Raw genomic sequence first — 19,739 nt, forward strand, 5'->3', positions numbered from 1 at the left:
ACAGTAACAAAACTGGGCCTTAAGATCAGCATCCTGAGCCAAAAAAGGACAAAAGAATGAATTCAATTTATCCAATCCTTCATTTTAATGCAGTATGTAAAAAATATATGTACAAGTATTAACACTGGCAAAAATGAAAATGCGTATCATCAAATTCACAACATGCAACCCGATACATTTTTGAGTACACTGAACACAGGCTGCGTCTAAAACAGGGGTGTCCAAACTTTTCCCATCGAGGGCCACATTCTGAAAAATGAAAGGATGTAAGGGCCACTTTGATATTTTGGCTACATTTATACTGCAGGGTACGAGGTCCAATTGAAAACGTATGTTTTATGTGAAAAAATGCACCATGTCGATGTGAACGCGATAATATTTATAAATAAATTACACATATTTTAAAATATATATTGAAAAAAATATTTAAACATAATTATTGTAAAATTACTGCTGATTTTTGCTGTTTTCTAGTAAGTTTTCTTTTTAAATTGTTCTTTATTTTTAGAATTGTTGAATTATTGTTGATTTGAATTGTTGATTATAGAATTGTATTTTTTAATGTACACTTATCCAAGCTGTACACTGACTACATCTTTTTTTTTAGTGTTGTCCCATGAAAATATATAAAATATTTGCAGAAATGTAAGGAGTGTACTCCCTTTTGAATCCTTTCCAATTGCACACATATCATTCCTTGAACACCAACTGTCACTGACCAAGCGGCTCATTTGCTCTGGAACAAAGACATTTACGTACATTTGGACTTAAGCAAAGATAATAAATACTGGAGCGGACTTGAATGGGATGCAGATCTTACATCAGGAAGGATTAAGTACAGCCTGATCCGGCCTGTTCCTGCGGTAGCTGCTGTGTACGACTAATTGACAAGTGGCCCCTGGTATGCTTTGCTCCACCCTGTACGGAACGTGAGGGAACCATGGCAATTGACACGAGAAGGGGAGAGGTCTGGAGCTGAATTTTGTTTAATAATTACAACAGTCACTTTTATTGCTAATGTTGATCCATCAACAAAGGGGAACGGTTGCTGAGGTGTATGTCAATGGCATCTGTTTTTTTGCACATTGGCACAATTGGCACAAAATTGAAACAAAAAAAACTTTTTAAAAAATTCAAGAAAAAGCAGCAGTAATTTTACATGAACAAATTGAAAATATTAAGAGAAAAGGGTTGTAGTCTCGTGTGAAAATCCTCGGTTTTATGAGAATAACATGAAATATTAAGATGAAAAACATTATTTTAGTAACAACAGCACAAATGGAAACAACAGTTGTCAATTTATGAGAAGAAAGTTAACATACTCCTAGAAAAAAGTAATTGTAAACACGTCGTTATTTTAGATTAAACTTACACTATGACGAAAAAACACCACTTTTGTAGCATGAGTTGAAATATTAAATATGACAAAAGATTACTTAGGAAGAAAGTCAAAATATTGGGAAAATTTGATTTAAAAAAACACAAATGGGGGAAAAGGGTGAGCAAAGTTATATATACTACTAATATATTTATTAGTAGCGGAGGTACAACAAAGCGGAGATGCATTTTCTTTCTTGAAATATATAACTAGTTAGCATATTTACATGTGTTGCTTTACAAAATATCAAAGTGCCCCTAACTTTCTTACATTTTCCAATATGTGGAAAAAGTTGAAATAGCTCTGGTACAATGATTCCACCTTTGAAAAAGAAGGGTTCCAAAAAAATGAAGGCCATGCATGCCCACGAGGGAGGAGTGTAGTGTATGATGTATCACAACTTACAGTATACTGTAGTGACACCTTTCATTCTGTCAAAATAAAATTTCAATTCCTTGTGGGTCTAAAAGGCACAATACTGAAGTAGCAACCATCATTCATAATAAGAAATCATAACAAAAATGCCACTCCCATCCCTTCATGATTATCTTTGTACTACTGCTAGTAATGTCTTATATTGAAAACATTCAAATGTTTAAAAAGAGCACAACCACCAAAAACTAAGGAAAGGGACAAAACAACTCATTTATTATGCTTCCAAATGCCGTTTGGATAAAAGCTTGGCTCTGGAATGTTTTCATCACTTACCAATTGAACTGTCACTGCAAACACTGACGACTGTGGACAACGAGAGATGGCAGAGAATGACCACAGGGACTCCTCTTCCCATAATGCACTGTGATACCCTTCCTGATCACTACAATGTTCCTTCATTCAAGTTCTCTTTGGCCGTTCCCACTGACCAAACATCAGATCGTCCTGTTAAAAGTTTATAGGCGTCTTTTTCCCCAACACGTGCGTGGAGGTCCTTAAACAGACAATGTTTTGGTCGACGTCTGCCCTCGCACTCACCACATAAGAGTGGAGGCAACAGCTGGAACTGATTATGAGTTATCCTGCAGTTCTTTGGCCTTCATCAAGATGGTGTGGACATCTGAGATGGGATAATCCTGACACAAACACCAAAGTTGTAAATATATTAGATGCAAAGTATATTTTTTTCAAGCTACCAATACTAACAACTTTTGCACTTTTCAAATGCACAAGTGAATTCGGGGGAAGATACAACAAGAAAAGGAGCACTTGATTTGCTCACCCTAACTGACCGAGAGCACAATACAGTTATAATCTAACCACAATGGAGCACTTTGGGTTTTTTATTGTTATCACTAATCAGTATTTTTTCATGTTATTAGACTTAGCGATTATAATGGCCGCCACACACAGTAGGTGACAAACGACTGAGATTGGCGAAACTCACCGGCAACACGTAGCGAACCATGAACACAGGAGGCGACTAGCGACTGTGACCAGCAACACCGGTGAGTGATGTGTTCACATTCAGATAGAATTGTATGAGACTCCCATGGTTTTGATGATGTGAACACACCCAATATTTTTTTAGAATGTAAAAAAATATATATCCATTTTTTAGAAATGTCAAATTGTTCCGGAAAATCTGACACGCCATGTATAGCGTACTGATTAGCATCCTGTCTGCTCATTGGTCGATGAATGAAACTCCCCGATTGGTCCTCATCTGGGTGAAACCGACGAAAAGTTCAACATTTTTAAACTTTCTGGGAATGCTTTGCAAGCCAGCGTGTGCACGATGATATGCACAAACACAAACTTTTATTGGCACAAATTTCTTGTGTCGCTTGGCTGAATGGTGACACTGGAAATTTGCCCTATCACGCAGGTTCCATGTAAAATTAATAGAGTAAAGGCAATGTCGCCTCCAGTGTGTGGCGCCCATTATTCCTCATATTGGCCCAATAATTATCAGTCTAATATTTGTGTAGTATTGTGTTGTATTGCGTATATGGCTGCATGGCGACCGAGTGGTTAGCGCGCAGGCCACACAGCTAGGAGACCGGAGTTTGTTCCATAGAACAATGGCATGAACAGAGTGAGCCCCTTTGTCAGTCATACAGTCTCTTTGCTTTGGTGGGTGGAGGCGTGGCCAGTAGCATACACACAGAGTGCAGAAGAGTGGAATATAGTAGAAATGATATGGGTAGATTACAATATATTGTCATATGTTTTACTTTTAATACAACTGATGACCCAAAATCAGAGACAGCATTGGCGAAGTTGTTCCGTGCACCCTCCAAACGAGTCATATACAGACTGAAAATGATGTACTATAAGATGACCAATCACAGCCCTTTATGCAGTAACATAACCCAAACTGAAGTATTCCAAAACATACCCACCTGCAGTAATCTCATATTTACTGTGAAGTCTCCTGCCAGAATGTTGTCTCGGATCAGTCTGTGAAGGTCAAGTCAAGAGGAAATACGGATGATGTGAATAAGTGTTTAGTGTAGCTCGGGGTAAACAGGCTGACATTCTTACATGAGCATGGCACAGCAAACCAGGATGAGGAAGTGGAAGCGGTCCTGGTCGGAGAACAGAGTGTCCCAGATGCGGATGACATCTGGCAGGAGGAACTCTTGTGATAACAACAGGGTCAGCCAGCGGAAGGTGAAATACTGAGGTTTGATATTCTGTTCTAGCTGGGGGCAAAGAAAAAGGAGAAAAGCCATGAATATCCCCATCTGAACTACAATCAAGAAAAACAGGAACTGCATTTTGATCTTGATGTTCCTCCAACTTTCTCCAGTTCACTTTTTGGGTTTTGCTTTGTTTTTGACTTTGGCTACTTTCAAAACACATATTTGCCTGTTAGAGAAATGTCCACATAGAAACACATTGACTGGTTGTCATGTGCCAGTCGATGTTTCTATGGACTATTCTGTTGTCAAATAGGATTTAAAGCTAGGGTTGTCAAACAGATTAATCTGTTTTTAAATTAATTGTGATTAATCACCATTTGCAACTATGTAAAACATGGCCATTTTCCTGTATTTTGACCAGAAAGACCAGATATATATTTGGACATTGACAAAAGTTCTGTTTTACCTGTGACGTGAAAGCTATTCCAATTATTGAAGGTGTCTGATATTGGCTTTATTGCCAAATACAGATATGCCGATTGTACAGTTCTCAATTTCCAATACCAGTATGTCTCCAGTGGGAGAATGAACACATACTGTATGTGCTATATACAGCATTTTTTATATATCTGTTTTCAAAAACATCCTACACTAATATTGCATTTTTATGCTTTATGCCAATAAGTTATATCATGGACATGGGTATAATGTGCAGACTGTCAGCTTTCACTTGCTGGTATCCACATTCAAATTGGATGAAGAATTTTCGAGTTTCAGCTCTTTAATATATGCCACCCCATTTTAAAAAGGGACCAAAAGTAATTGGACACTTGGCGGTTGTGGGAAGTTCCTTTGTTATGTCATTACCAATTAAACATAAAAGGTATGGAGATTATTTGAGGTATGGTGTTTGCATTTGGAGGATTGTGCCTGTAAAAACAACATGCAATCAAGGGGGGCTCACCAAGCAGGTGAAATCAAGCCATCTTGCAAAATCTGAGAAAATCCATCTGTGAAATTGCAATAGGAGTACAAAAATGACAGATTAAACCAAGATCAAACTCTCCCAGAATGATGGCAAGAAAAAAGTATAGAGAAAGCATGGTGCAGCTCTGGATGCAAAGCATACTGTGTCCTTTGTAAAACATGGCGGAGGCAATGTGATGCTCGGGAATGCATAGCTGCCAGTGCCACTGGGTGACTAGTGTTTACTGACACAGGTCACAAGGGTTCAGAGACATATGGTCTCAAACCCAGCCAAACAGCCATACTACAGATGGATAATGACCCAAAACACACTGCCAAAGCAACCCAGGACTTTATCAAAGCAAAGAACTAGAATAATCTTGCATGGTCAGGTCAGTCACCTGATCTCAACCCAACTGCAAACCACTGCTGTACAAGAGCATTAAAGAGGAAGAAACGCAGAAAGAATCTGCATGAGCAGATGAGGCAGTCATTGTCAGGAAAGGGGTGTCCAACCAAGTATTAGAAAAGAACAATTTACTTTCAGTTATTTCAATTGTCCAATTACTTTTGAAACTGTGAAATGAAGGGGTAGTGTTGGAAAAATGACCATGTAAACTGAATTAAAGCTGAAAATCTGCACTTAAAATACATCTGAATTGTGTCATTTAACATTCATTGTGGTACTCTATAGAACCAAACCTACAAAAACCTTTGTCTCCATCCAAACATTTATGGCCCTAACTGTATGTATTAATAGCTCCAAATCAAATCAGGGCTGTCTGACCTTTTTCCAGTGAGGGCCACATAGTGAAAAACAAAAAAAATGCAAAGGCCACTTTGGTATTTTGTAAACAACACATGGAGCTCTGCTAAAAAGTGGGCCATTTTTAATATGTGTTAAATTATATAATCACAACAGAATCAGAGAGAATGTCAAAATTGTGTTTTTGATGTGAATATGTTTTTTTTCCTGGCTTGCCGCATGTTCATGGTTGTTTTTTTTTTATCTGGTTCTTTAAACTAAATCTGGATCTTTTAACTACTGAGAGGATGGCCTGAATAGCATGACTTTGTTCTTAGTTTCTCTGGAAGAAGACCTGACTTGACTCAGAAGGCTTGTTCTTACCAGCTTGAGATAGAGCTCCAGATCTTTCTCTTTGAGCATGGAGTACACACTCTCCATTTTGTACGTTATACCACACTGAGAGTCGTCGAGGCTCTTGATGAAGTTGTCTCTGTTCTCCGACATTAGATTGGTGAAGCAGAAGAACGTGTCTGCCTCTGCATGCTCTGCAAAGTACAAACAGTCCCATGTGTGCCCCCACCGTCAATGTTTGATCCACCTCAGAGCAAATGCAAAATTCATTGAAAGCAAAGGCATGCCATGCAAATGTTTCCACATTTTCGTAGTATTTCCTCTAAGGGTGTGGAAAAGAATCAATATTAATTGATACACCGATGCGCGGCGAGTGCATCAGCTCATTTACTGGGTATGGATGCAATTGACGCGTGAAATCTAGATTCATCACAATGCGTTTGTGGGTATCAGTAAAATTCGATGCAAGTGCTGTTTTATTAATGTTCAACTTAACTCCATATGCTGTTCCCAAGTTGCAATGAATGCATCATCATTATTTGGTGTTTTGTATTGAACACGGACGGAAGCCGTGAGGCACATAGTACAACTACTAGTAAAACAGCATGGACTTTCGCACGTAAGCAGCAGCAGTATGTTTTTCAGACAGGAATATAAACAAACATTGATTCCAACTGTTGAAAGTGTCACTTTAACTTGGGTTTGCTGCATACTGTATTTTTACAGCAGTAATTGTTTAATTGTTTTACTCCACCACTGAGCCACTGCTATTGTAATTGCATAGCTGATGTGAAAGTGTGAGGAAAATCGTTTTGAAAAGTTGTTGAAGATTGTTGAGTTTTAAGATGGCAAAAAGAATGACCAAGAAGTAGTGCATAGTAAAAAAGACAAACAGCACTTTAGTTGAATTTACTGCCAAGTGCCTACAAGGAATGAAGCCAAATCCTTTTTGTAGACACATTTTTTCCCTTTGCTTATTTGCATCATGTTGAATTGCATCATATCGCAAGAAATTGCACCATATCATATCGGATTGCATTGATTTGAACTAAATGATTATCGCATCGTATCATATCGCATCGTGAAGAGGGTTAATAGTATCGCATCGAATCACCAGAAAATTCCATGTATCGTTAAAGTGTTGTATGGCTTGCAGTGCCATCAAGATGTGTATCCAATCGTCCTCAGTGCTGAGATTCAAACCCCTAAATTCCTCCCTTTGTTGAAACATCCACTTTGCAAGTACGCTAATTGTCCCGTTGTTATCCTTTGTCCTGAAATGAAACCCACATTTTGACCATTTGTGCCGCTTGGGAACCGGTAATGATGTTGCCATGCGTTGCATAGCGCCCACTGGAATCGATAAGGCAATCGTTTGGAAAAAACAGCCAATGATTCCCAGAAAATTAAACATGGAACGTGTTTAGAATTTTCCAGACTATGTGTTCTTACAGTGTGACTTACAGTGGTATGCAAAAGGTTTGGGCACCCCTGATAATTTCCAAGATTTTTCTTTATAAATGACTGGTTGTTGGGATCAGCAATTTCAGTTAAATATACCATATCAAAAGAGTGACTGTCAATGGCGGGTTGATTGCAGGATGAAGATTCATTTCCTTTAAGCACAGTCGAATGAGTGTTCTTTAGGTGATACATCATGGGAGTTGTTGAATTATATTTGTAAATTGTGTTGCAGTATTTGCAATAAACAGAGTCATTTTTAAGCTTGAAATGGTTCCACGCTACACTTCGCCCTGCACGCTTCATGTTTTCTACTTCTGATATGTCAGCTGGCAGGCGGTTTTCTCTGCTGTCCATAGGCTATATCGCCCCCCGCTGGTGGGATATTTTACTACCGCCACACAGTGAAATTCATTACATTGCTTTCTCGACGCACACTACATGAACTCTGTTTAACACTGTTGAAAAAATCGAAAAAAAAATCTGTATCAATATCAATCATCAATTAATCGTGCCCATCCCTAGTTGATACAAAACGTTTGGACATTCCCGCTGTAGCAAAACCAGTGTTAATGTGTTATGTTAACATTGCAGACACCTATGCAGACTGTGGCTGTGTGATATTGTGTAATAACTTGCCTTCCCACATTAAATGTTTGTTCTTGGTTTTGAATTTTGTGAAACAAATTTCGATATAAAAGCGACTTTGATGTCTTTTCCTCTTCATGATGCATTTTCTGACAGAGGCAACTTGGAAAATACAGTGATTGACACAAAAACGATTATGGTGCCTTTGCCTGCAATGAAATATTTACAGGAGTGAAAAGCAAAAGATTTACCTTTCCACTGGCTGTTTGGGTCTGTGGCGAATGTATAGTAAATTGGACCAACGATTTCATTCATGCCCTGGACATAGGCAATCCCTGGATTGAGTTTGGCGTAGATGAAGAGGATGCGCTCCACCACCTCCCAATGTGCTTCACTGCCACAGGGCAACACCTCGTATTCATTGGATGGATACAGATTCAATGCCTTTCCAGGGGAGCTGACCTGGGGGGAAATGTAACAAAGCACATTAAGATGCTGGAGTGGCCTAGCCAGTCTGCAAACTTAATCCCAAATAAAATCTGAGAAGGGAGATGGTACAGTATCTGCAATACAGTATCTTCTAAAAGAAGAAATTCATACATACATTGGTTACTCCACTGCGGTTCCGATTAACAGTTTGTGCTTTCAGGGTGGTTTGCTCCACTCGCCGACGCAGCGTCTCATAATCATTCTGAGGGTCTAAGATAAGTTGGCATGGGTAGTCCGTAGGACGCTGAAAAAAGGCCATGTCTGGATACAGCCTCCTGGAAAATGGAAACATTTGTCACATAGTGCTTCAAGTAGATGTTTAAAATACAGTTTTTTTGTCCATCGCTTTAGATGTGATCCCTTCAAAAAGGGAAAATATATATACAGTGCATCCGGAAAGTATTCACAGCGCTTCACTTTTTCTACATTTTGTCATGTTACAGCCTCATTCCAAACTGATTAATTAATCTCTTACCTCAAAATTCTACACAAAATACTCCATTATGACAATGTGAAAAAAGGTTTTTTTGACATGTTTTGAATTTATTAAAAATAGAAAAGAAAAAAAATCACATTTACATAAGTATTCACAGCCTTTGCTTAATACTTTGTTGATCCACCTTTGGCAGCAATTACAGCCTCAAGTCTTTTTGAATATGATCCCACAAGTTTAGCACACCTATCTTTAGGCAGTTTTGCCCATTCTTCTTTGCAATAAGTCTCAAGCTCCATCAGGTTGGATGGGAGACGTCTGTGCACAGCCATTTTCAGATCTCTCCAGAGATGTTCGATCGGATTCAAGTCTGGACTCTGGCTGGGCCACTCCAGGACATTCACGGAGTGGTTCTGAAGCCAATCTTTTGAGATCTTGGCTGTGTGCTAATGTCTACTGTCTATATGGTCAAGGTACATGACCAGTCTACTGAGGTCAAGAGCGCTCTGGAGCAGGTTTTCATCCAGGATATCTCTATATATTGCTGCATTCATTTTTCCTTCTATCCTGACTAGTCTGCCAGTTCCTGCTGCTGAAAAACATCCCCACAGCATGATGCTGCCACCACCATGCTTCACTGTAGGGATGGTATTGGCCTGGTGATGAGCAGTGCCTGGTTTCCTCCAAACATGGCGCCTGGCATTCACACCAAAGAGTTCAATCTTTGTCTCATCAGACCAGAGAATTTGTTTCTCATGGTCTGAGAGTCATTCAGGTGCTTTTTGGCATGAATGTTTGGAATGAGGCTGTAACATGACAAAATGTAGAAAAAGTGAAGCGCTGTGAATACTTTCCGGATGCACTGTATACTATATATGGCTTGCTTGGCGGACAAGTGGTTAGCGCGCAGGCCACACAGCTCAGTCCCCGTGCATGCATGGGTTTTCTCTGGGTACTTCAGTTTCCTCCCACATTCCAAAAACTTGCTAGGTTAATTGGTAAATCCAAATTGTCCATGAATGTGAGTGTGAATGGTTGTTTGTCTATATGAGCCCTGTGATTGGCTGGCGACCAGTCCAGGGTGTACCCCACCTCTCGCCCGAAGACAGCTGGGATAGGCTCCAGCACTCTCGTGAGGATAAGCGGGAGTGAATGAATGAATGTGTGTATATATATATATATATATATATATATATACACACACACACACACACACACAACAGAAATTTCCTTATTTCCTTACCTTACATCTTTATCAATTTGTAGAAGAATTTCATTATCTTTGAAGTAAGTATTCCACCTGCTGTCTGGATTGGGATTTAGAGGCTGAAAAACAAGAAGACCATCCAGTCGTTAAGGACTGAGACACGAGCCACTGCTGCAGGAAATCGCTTTTGTTTAGATACCATCCATTCATCAATCATTAATTTGTTGTATACAGTGTTCCCTCGGTTATTATGGATAACCATAACTGTGGACAAAAAGCAATTAATCGTGATCAAATATTTTAATCGATTGAATAAAATGAAAAATCATTGCATGCCACATTTGCCCAGTGGGCCTTGAGGTTGACACATGTGGCAAAATTAATTATTTGGACAGTATTGAATAAATTTAACGATTAATCATGGTAATTATCCAGTCAATCCACTGGATTAATCATCCAGTGAAAAAAAGTTTTTGAAGTGTGCAGGAGTAGGGGGTTCATGGATTCAGATCAAACGTCAGATGGGATATATGACTGAAAAGTTTGGGAACCACTGCTGTCAAACGTTGTCAAAAGCATGACTTTAAGTGATATGCCATTTTAATCCATAGGGTTTAATATGCCGTTGGCCCACCCCTTCCTGAAACACTGGCTGTACTTCATTCTTCCAACAAGATTATTTCATGTAACCCATGTACGTAAGGTTATATTGGTTGATCAAGATTGTGAAAAAGACAACTTGACTCACATGGTCTTCCATCGTTACATCTTCTCTGGATAGGCCCAGGTTGGCTTTAGCGATGCCAGGCTGGATGATCATTTCTTTCAGAAACTGTGAATACACCTCCCTGTGACAGACCAAATGTAGGATGGAGAGGTGGTGTTAGATGTATTAACATCTAGAGCCATGATGAGAGCTGCTTTGACAGGAGGGGTGAGCTATTTGTGTTTTATTAATATGATTGGAAACAGTTCAATGTCACTTCTTTTCCCAAGCAGATTGCTACTCAAACATTAGATGTATGTCATTGTATTTATGCTATTTTGTGTTCATTTGAGGCATAATGTCAAAATCAGCTGAGGACCTACTATTAGTTCAAAACTAAGGATCGACCGATACATCGGCCGGCCAATATATCGGGCCGATATTTGTGTTTTTTACTTGAATCGGTATCAGCCAATACGCATGTGTGTTCACCGATGTATTTTTCCACCACATGATTTACAGACAGGCATCCGCCGGGCAGCTTTGTGTTGCCGGAGGACCCTGCAGCACACATAGTCGCGGTACCCTTCCCACACTGCAAGAGTGGTGAATCACAACAAGGGTACGTTTTCAACTTTTAATTAGCCTCTAATAGTTAAACTTGTTGGATGCCAACTTGTTGGATGCCAATTGGAAAGTTGAATGCCAAGTGCATGCAATATACAGTGCATCCGGAAAGTATTCACAGCGCTTCACTTTTTCTACATTTTGTCATTTTGAATATGATCCCACAAGTTTAGCACACCTATCTTTAGGCAGTTTTGCCCATTCTTCTTTGCAATAAGTCTCAAGCTCCATCAGGTTGGATGGGAGACGTCTGTGCACAGCCATTTTCAGATCTCTCCAGAGATGTTCGATCGGATTCAAGTCTGGACTCTGGCTGGGCCACTCCAGGACATTCACGGAGTGGTTCTGAAGCCAATCTTTTGAGATCTTGGCTGTGTGCTAATGTCTACTGTCTATATGGTCAAGGTCAGGGGTCAGCAACCTGCGGCTCCAGAGCCGCATGTGGCTCTTCAGCTTCTTTGTTGTGGCTCCCTTTGCAATGTTTGAATATTTTTTAACACCCGAGTGGGGAAAATGCATGTGTTTGTAATGAGTTTAAAAAAATCCAACTTTGTGTGAGACCATGAATGCATCCTGACTGAGTTCTGACAGCAGACAGGATGCTATTCAGTTCTCTCTCACACAAGTAAACATGAAGGAAAATAAGTAATACTTTACCATGGGCTGCACGGCGTACGAGTGGTTAGCACGCAGGCCTCACAACTAGAAGACCCGAGTTCAATTCCACCCTGAGTTTGCATGTTCTCCCCGTGCATGTGTGGGTTTTTTTCCGGGTACTCCGGTTTCCTCCCATATTCCAAAAACATGCTAGGTTAATTAGCGACTCCAAATTGTCCATAGGTATGAATGTGAGTGTGAATGGTTGTTTGTCTATATGTGCCCTGTGATTGGCTGGGCACCACTGAATGGTGAAGTAATACTTTCCCAGAACTACTTGATAATTCCAAAAAATATATTAGAGATCATTTTTCAAAAAGACTGGTGCATGGGAACTTGTTTGCCAGAGTAAACAAATCAGGTAAGTTTACTGTACTTTACACATATATTTATGTAAGTTTATCTCCATTACTAGCAAGAGTACTCCAACTCGTCTTTTGTTATCTGAACTACTTTGATACCCCCTAATTGTTTTAAACATACTATGTTTTGCGGCTCCAGGTTATTTTTCTTTAGTGTGCAAGAGGGTAAAATGGCTCTTTTCATAGTAAAGGTTGCCGACCCCTGGTCAAGGTACATGACCAGTCTACTGAGGTCAAGAGCGCTCTGGAGCAGGTTTTCACCCAGGATATCTCTATATATTGCTGCATTCATTTTTCCTTCTATCCTGACTAGTCTGCCAGTTCCTGCTGCTGAAAAATGGTATTGGCCTGGTGATGAGCAGTGCCTGGTTTCCTCCAAACATGGCGCCTGGCATTCACACCAAAGAGTTCAATCTTTGTCTCATCAGACCAGAGAATTTTGTTTCTCATGGTCTGAGAGTCATTCAGGTGCTTTTTGGCAAATTCCAGACGGGCTGCCATGTTCCTTTTACTAAGGAGTGGCTTTCGTCTGGCCACTCTACCATACAGGCCTGATTGGTGGATTGCTGCAGAGATGGTTGTCCTTCTGGAAGGCTCTCCTCTCTCCACAGAGGAACGCTGGAGCTCTGACAGAGTGACCATCGGGGCCTTGGTCACCTCCCTGACTAAGGCCCTTCTTCCCCGATCGCTCAGTTTAGAAGGCCGGCCAGCTCTAGGAAGAGTCCTGGTGGTTCCAAACGTCTTCCATTTACGAATAATGGAGGCCACTGTGCTCATTGGGACCTTCAAAGCAGCAGAAATTTTTCTGTATCCTTCCCCAGATTTGTGCCTCAAGACAATCCTGTCTCGCAGGTCTACAGACAGTTCTTTTGACTTCATGCTTGGTGTTTGTGCTCTGACATGCACAGTCAACTGTGGGACCTTATATAGACAGTTATTATATTTCCAAATCATGTCCAAACAACTGAATTTACTGCAGGTGGACTCCAATTAAGCTGGAGAAAGATCTCAAGGATGATCAGTGGAAAAAAGATGCACCTGAGCTCAATTTTGAGCTTCATGGCAAAGGCTGTGAATACTTATGTAAATGTGATTTCTTAGTTTTCCATTTTTAATAAATTCAAAAAAAAACTTTTTCACATTGTCATAATGGAGTATTTTGTGTAGAATTTTGAGGTAAGAGATTAAATTAATACAATTTGGAATGAGGCTGTAACATGACAAAATGTGGAAAAAGTGAAGCGCTGTGAATACTTTCCGGATGCACTGTACGTGCTTGAAAATATAGTTTAATTTGTGGGTCTGAAAACCAGGAATGCTGCTGAATGCTTCATCCTTAAAAGTGCCTACCGTTGTAATTAGGGAGCTGTTGATGTAGTTGGAGGCTAATATGTACAGCTATTACCAACACAGGTTTAATGTCAATGTTGTCAATTCAGTCCCATGGTGTTTGTAGGAGTTTCATTCAGCGAACATCGGGCTGAGGTTAAATGTGTGTCGTGTTATGTGTGTGCACTCTCTCCGAGCACGCACGCACACACACACACACAGAACGAATTGGAGCAGCCGTGTCTGCTTATGAGAGGTCTTTAGCGTGCACAACACAAACTTTAATGATGAGAGATATGTTTTATATATGTTACTAAATTGTGTCAGTGGGATGTATTTGCGTGGTGGAGGCGAAGGGTGTGCGTCTCACTGCAGAGGAGCAGTCATCACATCGATGCTAGATAGAACTTAAACTATGACAGAAATGTTTTGCAAATAGTTGTATATTTATTCCTTTTAAAGTTGATAATGCCGTTTAAATGTGTGTTTAAGAAAGCTGAATCCTAAAAATCAGAATCGGCTGGAAAAAACACATATCCGCCGATCCCTATTCAAAACTACCTGCAGAAGGCTCATCTAGACAAACTGGATAAAATCCTCACATAATAATGACAACAGCGAGTTGTTTAAGTTATGATCTGATATGTAGCCATTTCCATGGTTTTCTTGATAATAACCAAAAATCATTGCAACCCTTCTGTCCTAATTAAATGACACAAAGCTCAACGAATGTTGCTGTACTATATTTATACAAATGAGGATTTATGTGGGTTGTATATGGATATCGAGGGTGCACGCACTTTTTACAAGTCCACATGATCTATCGCTGACTATAAAACATTCAACATAAAGTTGTGTGGAAAAAGTGTTTGCCTCATTGCTGATTTCTAAAGCTTTGCAACTTCACTGAACCACAGTGATATCCATTTTCCACAAATGGCCAAAACATGGACCAGTTGTTCGTAGGAGTGGCTGTCCAACCAACATGACTCACAAGTGCAGCAATGACTCATCCAAGAGGTTACAAAAGACCCCACAACAAAATCAGTTAAGGTCAGGGTTAATGACTCCAACATAAAAAAGACACTGTGTATAAACAGCCTGCATGGCAGAGATCGAAGATGAAAACCAGTGCTGAACAAAAAGAACATTAAGGCTCGTATGTCCTAAAGCTGAAACCAACTTGGGTTCTGCAGCAGGACAATGATCCAGAACACACCAGCACGTCCACCTCAGACTTTTGAGTGGCCTAGTCAAAGTCCTGACCTGAATCCTATTGAGATTCTATGGCATGACCTTAAAAGGCTTCATGCTGGAAAAGCCTCCAATGTGGCTGAATGACAACAATTGTATGAAATACTGTTGTTCTCGTTTCAAGTTTAGTTTTTCTCTGAGGTCGTATTTGTCCTGTCTTGTAGAAAAGGTTTCGGAGCCTATACCTTTTTCCACACAGGGCCATGTAGATTTGGATTTTTTTGGCCCTTAATAATAAAAAGTTTAATTTAAAAACTACATTTCGTGTTGAGTTGTGTTGTCATTGACTAATATTTGTTTGATGATTTGAAACATTTAAGTGTGACAAACATGCAAGAAAAAAAAACAGGAAGGGGGCTAACATAACCACACTGAAGATACAGTATATCATCTTTCCACCCATCATTAAGGGCCAGACAATCAATATGCAACCATTTTCCCATGATGTGTATGTACAGTACATTTCAGACAACTGCTCAGCACACACGATACAGTTGCCAGTTCTCCTATTTGAGTCATCAGATAGAATATTTTCATTAGTTCAAGTCATTGGTTACTCCTGGCACTTAATCCATTGCAACTGGACTAGTCCAGTAATGATGTCATCACCTGTGCTACCTACAGTAGAGTTTACAATCCCACTTGAAAGTTACCATCCCACTTACCTTTCCTTTTTGAGGAAAGACTCCCATCTTGTCTGGTCAAGAGGAAGGTAGTTAAGAAGGATCTAAAGAGATTAAATGACAAGATTTCATTCCTTCATTGGATCAACTACAGTATCACTCATTAGCATCATTACTCTGGTCCAAACAGTCAGATGAAACCCCAAACGTATGCTAACATTATTTTACTATAACAAATAAAGCAAATATAATTAATTTAAATTAATTTTTAAATTAGTTTTATAATATGGTTTTATCTGTGGGAAGAAAATCAAAATGCACATACGTAAATGCCAAATGAAAGGGATATTTAAAGTAACTTTACCTCAATTGGAGTCGAGTTATTTATTATCAACACGCACTCGGAACTTCCTTTGGCTCCATTGGGTCTTATTTGAAAGCCATGATCAATAAGAGAAGCAGAGACTTATGGTGCAACTGTTTTAGTCAGCAAAGACTACAAAGTCAACCGCTAATGACATCACAGAGGGGCGACTAAGATGGGGGACGATGACTTCCAATTCCGGTTTGTTGAGTGCAGGCTAACAAGAACGTTTTGGAAATGTTCAACATTATGCGGCTTGTTTCTGCATAAACAAGCCATGCAGGGTGACTCCACACTCGGTGTATCGAAAGCACATCTACCACAGTACTAAACTAAAGCCAAAGATGGTTGCCATTACTCGACTTCCAAAACGGTGTGAAGTACATATTTTTGTACTCCTGCTCGTCCGCCATATTTTTCCACATAGGAAAATGTCCTATGTGCACATTGCAGAAATTTTAGGCCAAGCGAACGGCGCACAGAGTGATGTGGCTGTGCGGGCCATGCGGATGCGTCAAGCATAAACCAAGCTTATGGAGACAAGAAAGTAGACACGGCTGAAACACAGTATCACTCCCCACAACCAAGCAAGTTTTAAATCACCATGGTCTTGACATTGTGCCAAGCAACAAAGAAGCTCAGAAATCGGCGCATTCAAAATCATATTAAAATTTGCAGCTGCCCACAAGTCAAACGCCTTCAAGGCAAACATTTTTCAAACAGGACAAGCTGTTTGGGCACAACGCCAAGCTCGATGTATGTTTAGAAGGGTCAAACCTAGGAACATTGTAGCAACTGTTTGTGGCTCTTTAACTGCCAGAGGTAATGCTACACTGCATGAGGTAAATGGAATCACCAAGAAGGACTCGAGTGGACTATGCTTCAATGCCAGGTCTGTGCCAAGAACCCAAGTAATTGAAATGAACTACATTCTGCCAAGACACATGGTGATATATCCAAGCAGGAAGCCTGTTGATAGCTAGAAAAAGACCTTGGACTTGTTGGAAAACTACAAAACCATATTTACCTTCCAGCAAAGTGCCCGTATGCCTCCTTCAAACGGGATTCCTAAAATGAATAAAACAAGATGAAAACATCAACATGAAAAAAACAACTGTCCAATGACTTTATTCAGAAAATAATTACCATTGAAGCACAGTTCTCTTAGTGCCTTCAAGTTGATATTCCCTTCACTCAAAGCTACTTTGAAGTCTTGTATCCTGTGGAAAAGAAAGGTTTGTATCCATATCAGTTCGAAGCTTTTTGATCCTCATAGTGAGGATAAGCAGTAGAAAATGAATGTCAATACATTATACTGTATATACAGTACAGCAAAGTCTCATTACTTCAGGCTACTAATTTCACAGCTTCACTCTATCACAGTTGTTCCAAATTACATTTATTACATCAGTGCTGTTTTGTGGTTTAATATGGTCAATTATGAGCCCAAAAATATGCATATTTAAGCCAATTTTCAGCCCAAATTACACATTTTCAAGTACAACAATAGTTAAAGGAACTAAAATACAATATAAAGCGCTGTTCGCACTGCAGGATTTGATGTTTAAATCTGCTTTTTCATGTGGTCGTTGACATTACCAAATACATGTGACATGTTAAAATGAACATCTGAAAAGTGACGTTCATGTGCAAAAGCACGTTATCGCTCACATTTCCATGTGTTTACAGAAGTAAACATTGCTGCAATGTGACCGCTAGTGATATGGGATACCATTGATTTCAATTCTGTGGCAAGAGGTGGCAGGATAACAAGAGCTTTTGCAGTAATTTTTGGATAAGAAGAAGAACTTTGCCTACATCGGTGAGTACCTTTATCCAAGCGTTGCACTATAAACCAAGCCTTTTCATGACTGCGTACATCAGTGAGTACACTGCAACATCTCCACATAGCCATGTGCTGTTTGACGCCCCTGCACTGTTTCATTGAAGGAAAAGAAACCCATATCAGGATTTTACAGTGTGACTAATTCACTTGTGAGTAGAAAAAATAAAAGGGAGTACCTATGCGCATACATTTTCCAGCCCTTTCATTGGCATTTTGCTCCTGAAATAAGTCCATACAAAATGACCAAAACTAGAGTAAGATTTTCACGCATTTGCATATAAAGCGACAAGTCTCCTACAACTTTTCAGCAATTCTTGCGTTGACACTCGATGATGGCTGAGCCATACAAGCTAGCTGGTACCGCTGAGCGAGTGCAGCTTGTCAGCCCAATAAAGTTGGAAGCCATTAGGACTGTAATTTTTGTTCTCGTCAGGGCAGAAAACGTTCTTCCACCATGTCTGTTGATCTGTCTCACTCCCATAGAAACGTGGCTGCTAATTCACATCCTTCACACCAGTGTGGGCTACATAGGTGAAAGGTGGGTGAACCATCTTGTATATGGGCACAACAGCAACCTGTTTCTAGACATCCAGGACGACCTGTTTATCTCTTAAGCTACTGCCACCCATAGCCACTTAAATGACCAGTCATAAATGGCCATATTCAAATAATTTAAGACTAGAATTTGTAATAAAAACTTGGACTAACTTAAATTGTATTCCTTTATGTTACAAATGTTGATAATTATTTTGCTGTTGGGTTGTTGTCATAGAGCTGGCAACATTGGCAAAATACCCTCAGGAGTTTGTGCTGTATGTCCAGTCCAGCTGGGATAGACTCCAGCATACCCTTGACTCAAGTGAAGCGGTGCAGAAAATTGAGTTGTTACATGTGACATTTGATCCCCACAGACTGGTTATGTGTCCATGAAACCATGTCTATGAGTCCTGTCCCTTCAGCAAGAAGCTTAGTGAAACAGAGCCCACCACAATTGGAAAATGGAAGAACTGCTAAATAAGAGTTTATTGCCACCGCTTTGAAGCATAAATGATGGAACATTCCCTCGAAATATTATCGGGGGATGTTACAGAAAGAGTGTGTGTGTTTTGTTATTTTTTGACTCCATTGATATGAAAACACCCAGTCAGCTAAAACGTTAGCCTCGTGTTTATCGCATCAGCTGATGTGCTAACGGGAAGCTAGCACCGCTAGCTAGGCAATGGAGTTAGCTTAAGTAATAGCACTAATTTCCCGCTCCAATTCACCATCATGTTTAAAACTTAAAACGCGTGTATGCTAGAAGTCTGATGGCATGACCAACGCTTATCTTAATGCAGTTGGATATGCTTGTCTTCAATTGCAATTGTGCAGTAGGGATGCTAGTTACTGTCAATACGCCAATACAAGTTATTTTTTAAGCGATTCTCGCGTCTTTCTCTGCAGATACAACAAATGTTTAGAGGTGCCCTACCTGTTTTTGTATGCGATAGACATAGCTGGGTAAGCGGCGATGTTTTTGTCCAAAGGTGATTGCCTGAAGGAAGCCACTTCCGTCTTCACACACCAGCAGACAACGCCGCTGTCCCCTCGGATGGGATGATCGATCCAAATATCGATAGTTTAGATACCAAAGGTCGTAAGATTCAATGTTGTACAATTGTCTCCTACGTTCACATCATTGTTACAATGTTGATATTGGGTTGTGTTCTACGAAAGTGGCTCAACCAAACCAGGCTTTGAGCACAAGCTGCAACTCAACAAAAGCTAG

The 19,739-nt window shown here is 39.9% G+C and overlaps 1 protein-coding gene across 1 annotated transcript; it reads right to left on the reverse strand.

The window, feature by feature from the left end:
* Positions 1–61: 61 nt before the first annotated feature.
* Positions 62–19,598, reverse strand: tbc1d13 (TBC1 domain family, member 13). Its single transcript, XM_058061880.2, has 12 exons — positions 19,443–19,598; positions 17,272–17,345; positions 17,153–17,193; positions 15,804–15,865; positions 10,952–11,051; positions 10,240–10,322; positions 8,679–8,838; positions 8,326–8,536; positions 6,056–6,219; positions 3,860–4,020; positions 3,718–3,775; positions 62–2,448 (listed from the first exon to the last, which is right to left on the reverse strand). Exons 1-12 carry the CDS (start codon positions 19,463–19,465, stop codon positions 2,383–2,385), a joined length of 1,203 nt encoding a protein of 400 aa, XP_057917863.2. The 5' UTR covers positions 19,466–19,598; the 3' UTR covers positions 62–2,382.
* Positions 19,599–19,739: the final 141 nt, after the last annotated feature.

The sequence above is a fragment of the Doryrhamphus excisus genome, linkage group LG10, assembly GCF_037039965.1.
Source record: "Doryrhamphus excisus strain RoL-2023G ecotype Guam linkage group LG10, RoL_Dexc_Guam_v1.1, whole genome shotgun sequence".
NCBI lineage: Eukaryota > Metazoa > Chordata > Actinopteri > Syngnathiformes > Syngnathidae > Doryrhamphus > Doryrhamphus excisus.